General features: G+C 34.3%; 1 protein-coding gene across 1 annotated transcript; it reads right to left on the minus strand.

Annotated features, from left to right (window-relative positions):
- Positions 1-59: 59 nt before the first annotated feature.
- On the minus strand, positions 60-893 carry LOC116136634 (sulfate transporter 3.1-like; the record flags this gene model as incomplete). The annotated part of the gene is made up of 2 exons (XM_031422306.1): positions 362-893; positions 60-267 (listed from the first exon to the last, which is right to left on the minus strand). Coding segments are annotated over exons 1-2 (524 nt in total), but the record flags the coding sequence as incomplete, so codon positions are not given.
- Between the last annotated feature and the right edge of the window lie 9,815 nt (positions 894-10,708).

A 10,708-nucleotide genomic window follows, 5' to 3' on the forward strand; every position in this document is an offset into this window, starting at 1 on the left:
TTTAAATTTAGTTGGACTTTCAGAAAGGAAAAGATAATATACATGTTGAAGAAACTGACCTTAAAAAGCCCAGGGCGGCTTGGAAAACGCCGGCGAAGAAAGTAGCAGTGAGAGCTAGTTGAACATAAAGCTTAGGGTTCTCAGTAGGACTAACTTCCCTCCCTAACATAGAAGCTATTAAAAGTGATGCAACCGCCACCGTACCCACTGCCAAATCTCTGGAGCTGCCCATCATGGCATATACCAATGGTGGAACAAAGCTCGAATCTGCATTTCCAGAGCACATAATATTATTCGTCATATAACAGATTAAATATACTATCTTTATTTAAAGATAAGAGGAACAATTAACGAAACTTACATAATCCGATAATTGGTGGTAAGTTGGCCAAGCTTGCATAACTTATCCCTTGAGGAACAGCAAGGCTGGCAATAGTAATTCCAGAAATAAGATCAGATTTGAAGAACTCAAAAGTGTAGCGAGGTGCCCATTCAAGAATCGGCACAAAGTACTGTAATCCTAATAGAAACTTCCTAGACGCCGGTTGGTTTTTGAATTGCCTAAAAGGGTCATCAGGGAAAAAAGTCTCTTTGAGACCCGACTTTAGTGCCTTCAAAAATGGTTTCGGCGGAGGAATTGTAACACGATGTGGGCCTTCATAATCTGCGTTACCCATACTTTGAACTCCAGAAAATATCACTACTTATAATATAAAGACAAAAATTATATACTATAAGCTCGCTCTAGTGATATATAGAGAAAAGTGTCGGTTGTCTAGGAGCAATGCTGCAAGAAAGTAGCTAAGTTTGGAGCTGGTGACGTATTTATCTTGATAGTGAAGGAGATAAGAGACAGAATTTGGAGGTATCAGCATGTATTAATGGCGTTTCAGAGTTGGGTATTTGGTGACAATAAGGTAAGCGAACTTGGCTATTTATAGCATTAGGTGACATGGGGAGAATGAGAGTGAGTGGAAGAAAATCCAATCAAAAAATTCTGAAGGGACCCATTGACACAAATGTGTGAATAGTGAAAACGTGTATTGTAGTCAGCTTCTTTGACCTCTGGCTATCCACCTTTTAACTGTAACAGTAAGATTTCGAAGAGGAATTAATCTACCTATGATTGGTGGCGTTTAGTAAACTTGGCTTGTTCTTATTGGCTGGAAATGCGTGGTAGTTCGTTGATTGAGTTGGGGGGGATTTTGGGAAGATATTCTAAATTTGTAATTAGCAACTTTTGGGAGTTGGATAGGCATATGGTGCCAACTTCACATTAGAATTTAAAAGTGCGAAAACTAGCTGTTTGCTACTTGATTAACTTTTAATCAAATTGTTCTTTAATTACTAATTAATTACTCAGGATTTGTACCAAACAAACACTTTGTGGTGTTTAGGAATCCTGAATGATTGATTAACTATATATATATTGGTAAACGGAGTGTTTGGACCAGTTTACGCGTATCTCAATTAATCACTGAAGTATATTGAATACCTTACAAACTTAAGGAATCTAATAAGTCACAATATTATTGTAGTAGCTGTCCTTAAGTTTTGAATCTAAGAACTTAATGAAAGGAGTAAACCTTCTTAACCGTCAGGCTAACCCTTTGAGATTAAAAGAAATAAAGAAAATTTTGATTTGCTTAAATGAGATATCAACTCATCCACTTGGATCAAACTGTTCGTTTTGGTTCATAAACAAAGCAAAAAGTTTTAACGATTTTAATTGATAAAATCGGCATGTTGTATCGAATATTATTTCATCTTTATATAACCAAATACTTAAAATTTGAATATATTCATCGTATGAGATTACACAATTAGAATTTAAACATCTGGTGTTATCATGCTGTAGTTTGCAAACTTCCAAGTAATTAATTAACACTTAATCAATTCATCCTAGTCGTCAAAAGAGAGTAAATCGGAGAAAGAAAAGAAAAACATTAACCACCGTTAAGTGATTCAGCGGTCAATTAGAATTCTTGAATGTATTATTTAAGAGGTCTTGAGTTTGATTCACCTAAGTTATTAATAGAGGTAACCAATAAGAGAATTTTTTCTGTTGTTAATTTTAGTTGAGGTATACGTAAGTTGATCCAGATATCTCCGTAACAAAATAAAAATAAAACATGAGACACATTTCATGTGTGGAAAATCGTGTGTGCAGTCAACCGAGGTGTAATATGTTTCATGTGGGTAGTGCCGATGATGATGAACCAAATACTTTTTGACTTCCATTCTATAGATAGGTATAAGACTATAAGTATAAGATATTTATAGTTATTTTCTAAGGAGTAATATCATTACCTCCCCTTAGGTTTCTATAAACTATCAGTTGCATCCCTGTGGTATAAGAAACGATCAGGACCTCCCTTCACATTTGAATAAATTATCACTTACCTCCCTCATCTCCTTTTTTCTAACGGGAATTGTTGATAGAACCTGCGAAAAACCCATTTTGTCCTTGTGGAATAATAATCTAATGTTCTGTTACATATTTGACCTTGACAAATTAAGTTTTTTGAAAGTTTTTGTAAAAAAACAAATATCCCCAGATATTGTTAACTAAAATATAAAAACAAATTACATACAATATTGAAAATTATTAAAAAAAACTACAATTTTTCAGATTTTTTATTTCAATTTTTCATACTAATTTTTTAGAGAAAAATTAAGATTTTTAATTTCATTTGTCCAGATTTTTTATTTCAATTTTTCAGAAATTTTCATCTCTTTTTTTTAATTGTTCAGTTTTTTTTTTTTTTTTTTTTTTTTTTTTTTTTTTTTTTTTTTTTTTTTGTTCAAAAAAATTATTTCTATTTTTCAGAATTTTTTATTTCAATTTTTCATATTAATTATTGTTGATACAAGATTTTGTACGATTATACAGATTGTACAAAAGAAAGAGCGAAAATAAAAAGATTACAATTATGATTGAAATGCAACTCCGATATTCTCGCGGTTGAACGCTAAGATTGTGCCAAGATTGTTGTCGATCTGATCTCTCTTGGATCTGAGGTTATCTGTGAGCTGGTTGAGCAACTATCGAGATTGGTCGCGACTAACTTATGCTGGGGTCGAGCTACATCTCGACAAGCTTTTGTTGGGTTGGACAATCGGTTGAATCGAGCTGATTTTGAATTGGGCTATAATCTCGCTGATCTTTGACTACTCTGAGCTTGATGGATAAATCACACACAACAATTATTTTATAAAATTTTCAGATTTTTAATTTCAATTGTTCAGTTTTTTAAAATCTTTTCAGATTTTTTAAATTATTTTGTAATTCTATTTTGTGTTAAAAATCTATAGTTACAACTTTGCCCCTTGACTTAACAGTTGGCATTTACAAAAAAGGAGATGAGGGAGGTAAGTAACAATTTATTCAAATGTGAAGGGAGGTCCCATAAAGTTTCTTATACCACAGCCCACAGCGATGCAACTGACAATTTGTGGAAACCTTAGAGGAGGTAAGTGATAATACTCCTTTTCTAAATTAAATTCGACCATTGTAAACATGTTATTTGTCCAAGTGCTATTATCTAACTTCATACATGCAAATACGCTATTCTAAAAATGCTTCTACTTTTTCTTAATTTATATATATAACTTTTTAAATGGTCAAGTAAATCTTTTGATCATATAATTAAGAGTTAAAATATTATTGAAAAGGTTCCCATGGTTAGAGTGTCTATATCAACACAAATTTGTGAATCTTCAGAGTCGTTGGGAGCCACTAGTTAGCCTTAACAAATCAGATCTAATGGGTACGCATAAGGCAAGGGCATTAAGCTCCATATACGTATACTTTCATGTGTTTTAACTTAATTTTGAAAATTAATTTGATCAATTAGTAGACAATAAACATATATACGAAAATATCAATGTTTAGTGACATATGCTTATGTGCATTTTAACCATATTAAAATGAGTTATATGTAGTATCATTGTTGGTGTAGAAATATAGTGGATTTTTTTTTTTTTTTTCTGATAATCGGGATGTCCGAGCCTACTTGTATGCACCTTAACTAATCCTTAAGATCCATTGAACATCCTACAAGTACAAAAGATCAAATAAGTTTTATTGTGGTAGGGGACCACGTGTTTTAACCTAGAAAATCAAAGAATGGATAATAAACCTCTTTGACCGTCACGCTAACCTGTTGGGGTTAATATAGTGGATTCTTGATTTGGTTCATATGACATGCTTACTCTCATCTCTTTTTGTTATTGCAAAAGATTAATTAAATATGCTCAATAATTCTTTGTTTTTGATTATGAAATTGACTTTCAATTATGCTGATCATGCAATATGTTTACCTCATCCATGTGTAAAATGATGGCAACAAAGTTAAAATGATGACACCATGGATGACAAAGATTCATGAACTTGATGATCATAATATTAATAATTCATTCATTTTTTGATTTATCTTGCTCCGGCAGCTTTGCCAATAAAAAAAGCCATGCATATTATTCATTATACTATTGAAGAATTCACTGAAGTGGGAACTTTATCAAATTAAAAATTAGAGCAGAACATCATTCTTGACCTTATGGTTGAAAAGCCTTGAAATTAGCCCATGATAATGATAAGTTTCAATAATGGTGATTCCTATCTAACTCATTAGAGATATTGGAATTTGGAAGAAGTTAAGAACCTCCCCAGATAACACTTCTTTGTTTCCTTTGTCCTCTTGTAATCTTTTTTCCACCACTTACTCCAATTAAACCATCTTAATGAAATCTAGAATGATTGTCACTACTGATACTATAATATTATTATAACATGGAAACACAAAAAGTTTGATCCTTGAAACAAAGAAAACCATACTATTTTATATTGATTCCAGAACGATGACTAACGTATAAGGAATGTTCCTGTTTCGGCTGTCCACTATCTAAAAAGAATAATACTTACGTATATTCACATTTGAAAGAATATAACCAAAAGGATTAAAATACCAAGTCGGAGATGAACGCTTCTTCGTAGTTTATTATTAGAATTTTAATTATACGTAAAGATGTCTCCCTATATGGCAGTTTAAATTATTATTGAAGTAAGCATGATGATGACGAATAATAATAAAGAACTGGTTTAAAAGCCTGAATGAGGAGAAACGGAACGAATTCGAAACATGCAAGAGAAAAGCATGTCATCAACAATGGAGTTGGCAAAGGCAGACCATGTGAGAAACTTCTCCCATTAAGTTGGTCGTGGCGGCTGCTGTTACGAGCATCATCACCATATGAAATTATTCGATCAATAAAGTTGATAATCGAGGGCCCTATAACATCATGAACCTTTGAATTTAATTTCCAAGGGAACCACCCAATAATTCCATTCCAAAAATATGAAAGAGAGATCCATACGAATGATGAATAGATATATGCATGGAGATTAAAATAATGGTGTGGCATCCATATTTAGAGAATGAACACCAACGACTCGCACGTGTAAAATGCTAATATGTTCTTAGAAATTACATATGAATGATTCATGAGAAGTATTTATGGTGCTGAGATGATATATGTTCGATGAAACATAAATAAAAGATTTACAAGAGAGGTTTTTATAGTGGTTCGCAAAGGCGAACCCACCCCAAGTGACCCCACTTAGGTTTTATTTTTAAATTTTTTTTTCAATTTTGCCCCATAAAAATCTAAATTACAAAATTATAGTAAATTAAATTAATTAAAAATTTTGACTTTCTCTAATAATATCTTTCCCCCAATCCCTTTCTCTTGTCCAACGTGCCCTGCTCCATCACTCCAATCCCTATTTTTCTCTAATTATATATTAAAATTTATGCAATAATTTAATTTTGTGTTTAGTTTAGTTATGATAAAAGATTTACTTAGCTTTACGAATGAACTTTCTCAAGCATTACAAAAAAAAGATCAAGATATTATAAATGCTATGAATTTAGTTGAAGCATATAAACAAACTTTACAATTGATGAGGGATAGTGGATGGGAGAATTTACTTAGCAAATTTTTTTTTTTTTTTTTTTTTGTGCCAAACATGATCGATATTGATATTCCAAATATGAATGACAAATTTTTTATTCAAGGGCGATCACAACGGAAGACTAAAGGTATCACAAACGTGCATCGTTACCATATTGAAGTATTTCAATGTCCTAGATAGCAGCTTCAAGAGTTGAATAATTGTTTCAATGAGGTAAACATTGAATTACTTATTTGTTTGGTATGCTATGTCCAAATGAAAATTGATGCACCTTGCTTAACTTTATCTAGAAGATTTTTCTAACTTGGAGATCTTGCAAGAGTGATGGTTGAAACTAAGAAGGATAGAATGTTTCTATTAGTTTATATGTTGATAAAATTAACATTGATTTTACTGGTTGCCACTGCTAGTGTAGAGAGAACATTTTCAGTAATGAATGTTTTGAAGAATCGTTTGCGAAATAAAATGAGTGATTAATGGTTGAATGATAATCTAGTTGTGTATATAGAGAAGAATGTATTTGATAGTATTGATAATAAAGTCATTATATAATATTTTCAAAAGATAAAATCTCGTTGAGGCCAATTATAAATGTATTAGTTAATAAGAATTTTATTAATACAAATATTTGTGTTTATTTTTATTTTTATTTATTTTAATTGTTACTTTACCCTTTGACCCCCCCAAGTTTCATTTTTGGGTCCGCCCCTGGTGGTTCGAATGCTTAAAGCGAATCCTACATCCATTGTTATTTCATTATTCTCTGACTATTTTTCTGATATTGCCTGTAAGGCATACAAAAATAGGTAAATGCTTTGTTTATAAAGAAAAAATAATAAAGCTCAAATGTTTGTCTAGCTCTCATATGCCTCCCCTTTTTCACGAAGAGAGGTGTCCATTTATACACCTTTGAGCTCAACGCAGTGAGTGTGTTTGAAGTTGCCTTGACACGTGGGAACCACTTCTTAATCCTTATCCTAAAATGGGATAGGATTGATATAAAATATCTCTTAGAGGCGATTTGAGTTTTTGACAGCTAATACCATATTGTCTTTGAGTGCTTGTTAAGCTCTAATTGGTAATGCTGATATTAGTGTGTATTTTTGGCACAACAGAACTCCCCCAGTTTTTGGAGTGTGTAATTGCACTTCAAAAACTCATGTCTTAGATCTGAATGGTTGTCACACTATATGTTGTAGTCTCGAACTGAAGAGCTCGAACTATACCTAGTGTGATCGAGTGCTCAAAGCTAAGACTGTGATCTGAGCGCTTGGAGTGATCCGAAGCTAAGAACGATTTGATAACTGACATAAAATGTCAAGTAGATGAATTCCTGAAGAGGGTTATTGTCAGAAGCCCAAATGCACAGCTTAGAGGCCCTAAATGGACAAGCCAACTTAAGACAACTATAACTTTTTATCCGGGAGGAATTTTGGAGCTCGTAAGATATCCATGGAAAGCTTGTTTTGAGTTCTACGCCATAACAACTGGGGAACCTAGTTGGGACAATTTTCGAGTCCAAAATCCACCGTTTCGGCATATTTCAAGGCTGTTTTGAGTTTTCTACGCGCTTTTTCTGACACTAGCAACTGGTCGTGATCTGATAACTGAGAACTGATTGCAACCTGAGAATGGAGAACACGACTTGAGGTTGATCGCAATCTCAGAGCTGAGAGTTGATCGCGATTTGAGAGTTAGGAGTTGATCGCGATTTGAGAGTTGGGAGCTAATCGTGATCTGATAAGGGCTCGACCTGAGAGCTTGAGGCGTGCGATCTCAAGGAAATGAGTAAGCTTATAAGCTTGATCAGAGAGCATAAGGAGCTTGATTAGAGAGCATAAAGAGCTTTGATATGAGAACTTGAGAGCTTTTTGCAATCTGAGAGCTTGAGAGCTCTTTGCGATCTAAGAGCACGAGGAGTTCGATTAGAAAGCATATAGTACAAAGAGTTCGATCAAAAAGCACGAAGCTTGATCTAAGAACACAAGGTGTTTGATTAGAAAGCGAGAAGCCTGATCTAAGAACAAAAGAAGTTCGATTAGAAAGCGCGAAACTTGATCTAAGAACAAGTGAAGTTTGATTAGAAAGCGCAGAGCTTGATCTGAGAACTTGAGATCAGCGATCTAGGCGCTTGGAAGCGCAATCTAGGTGCTTGGAAGCATGATCTAGGCGCTCGAAAGCGCAATCTAAATTATTTGAACACGTGATCTCAACGATCTCGAACACGCGATTTGGATGATCTGAGCGTGCGATTTGTGATCTGGCCATGCGATCTGAGAGCTCTAATGCATGCGATCTATGATCTAGCCACGGGATCTAAGAGCTCTGATGTGTGCTATTTGCGATCGGACCACGTGATCTGAGAGCTCTGATGTGTGCGATCTACGATCTAACCACGTGATCTGGGCAATCTGAGTGTGCAATCTACGATCTGGCCACGCGATTGAGAGCTCTGATGTGTGCGATCTACAATCTAGGCGTACGATCTGGCCACGCGATCTGAGAGCTTTGATGCGTGCGATCGGCGATCTGACCACACGATTTGGGCAATTTGAGTGTGCGATCTGGCCACGCAATATGAGAGCTTTGATGAGTGCGATCTGCGATTTGACCACGCGATCTGAGAGTTCTAATGCATGCAATCTGCGATTTGACCAAATGATCTGAGAGCTCTGATCTAGAACAAGCTTCAGTATTTTGATGATAAATTGAGCTGTAGACCTCGAATTTTGATGATTCTTGGACCATCGGAAAGCTAACTCGAAGGGCTACAACTTTTGTGTTTACAGCTTTGCTAGATTCAGACTTTATCCTACTCATATTTTCACATCTGATAACATGAAGATTTTGAGGCTTGCTGGAAAAATATGAAGAGCTGATGTGAATCATGCCCTCCTTCTAGCGCCAAGCTATTGATACGTGATTTTGACACCAATGACTCACACGTGCAAAATACTAATCTATTCTTAAAAATTACACGCGAATGATTCATGAGAAGTGTTTATGGTGCTGAGATGATATATGCTTGATAAAACATAAATAAAAGATTTACAAGTTCGGATGCTTAAAGCGAATCCTACATCTATTGTTATTTCATTATTCTCTGACTATTTTTCTAATATTGTTTGTAAGACATACAAAAATGAAGAAATACTTTGTTTACAGAGAAAAATTAATAAAGCTCAAATGTTTGTCTAGCCAGCCCTTTTTTCATGAAGAGATGTGTCAATTTATACACCTTTAAGCTTAACGTAATAAGTGTTTTTGCAAGTTACCTAAACACTTGGAGACCATTCATTAATCCTTATTTTAAAATTGGATAGGATTGATATAAAATATCTCTTAGAGGCGGTTTGGGTTTTTGACAGCTAATACCACCTTGTTTTTGAGTGCTTATTAAGCTCTAATTGGTGGTGCTGACATTAGTGTGTATTTTTTACACAACAATATATATGTCATGGCCTCTGGTAGTCAATTTGCTTGCTGCAGATTAAACGCATAACGCCTGAATGCATCAAGACTATATCAATGATTCAATGGAGCCGTATTTTCTCCAAATTTTGGTCTGTTGGTCGGCGATCGAGGTCAACGCATTTGGGGCAAGATGATGATATTTGCCCAATTGATGAGTGCGGGCAGTAATAGCTAATTAACACTGGAAATTATCTACATTTTGACAGTTACAACCTAGTTTTGAAACGTTGTATATAAAGAGATTATACACATGGTCATGGAAGATCTCATTAGATAAAGTTGGAGACACGGCCTTATAATTAATGATACATGCACCAAAGACTTTCCATTTTCATATCATTTCCCACCTGAATATTCACGTATTTTCTTCCTTAACACATTTTAATTATTGGGTTCTTTCCAGAATTATACATTAAGCATCACAAACCACACTTCAGCAGTTGTGTATATGGAGAATCTTCTACATTTCAATTCACTTTCTGAAAACATTATTGCTATGTTATTGTATCCAAAATACACAGTATGGGGGAATCAGGCGGCCCACTGGGGGCCAAGAAGAATATTTTATGTGTAGCAAACTTGTTCTTGCTAAAAGGTGACGACATAACAAAGTGATCATCATCAAAGAGAGAGATAGTGACAAATTCACATGCCACTGCAATTCTTTTCTCTCATGTATTACTGTCAACAGCTCCCTCACACTCAAATCTATTACTATTTTTTAAAAGTCAGATCTCTAATCCCTTATTAGTTAGGTCCTGTCACATCCAAAATCTATTAGCATTTCAAGTGATGCTGGTAAAAAGTCGGCACAGCCTACCGATCACATTGAAATGTAGCGTTGGATATCATTATGTTGGGATATTGTGACTGGTTTTCCTATTTGTCCCCATGTAAAATTATATGTCTTTAGAAAAAGTCTTTAATAAAGAATACAATTCTAAATAGGAATAAAATAACGAGAGTCCAATTAGGAATTGAAATATGAATCCTATTAGGAATAAAATATCTCATATACTACCTATAAATATAGAGATGAGAACCAATTTAAGGTTATGAGAAAATGAGAAAATATGAGAATACATGGTATTGGATGTAAGAGTTATTAAACACCATGGGGAGAGTGTCTTAGAAACTGCGATTGTTTTCACTCTAGGTACTAGGTTGAGCGTGGTTAGAATTTAGAAACTAGGATGTTTACACTCTGTTTTATGTACCGGGTTTATGGTGATGTGTACTCTTGTATATTGTGTTCATGAA

Source organism: Pistacia vera, unplaced genomic scaffold, assembly GCF_008641045.1.
Source record: "Pistacia vera cultivar Batoury unplaced genomic scaffold, PisVer_v2 Contig317, whole genome shotgun sequence".
NCBI lineage: Eukaryota > Viridiplantae > Streptophyta > Magnoliopsida > Sapindales > Anacardiaceae > Pistacia > Pistacia vera.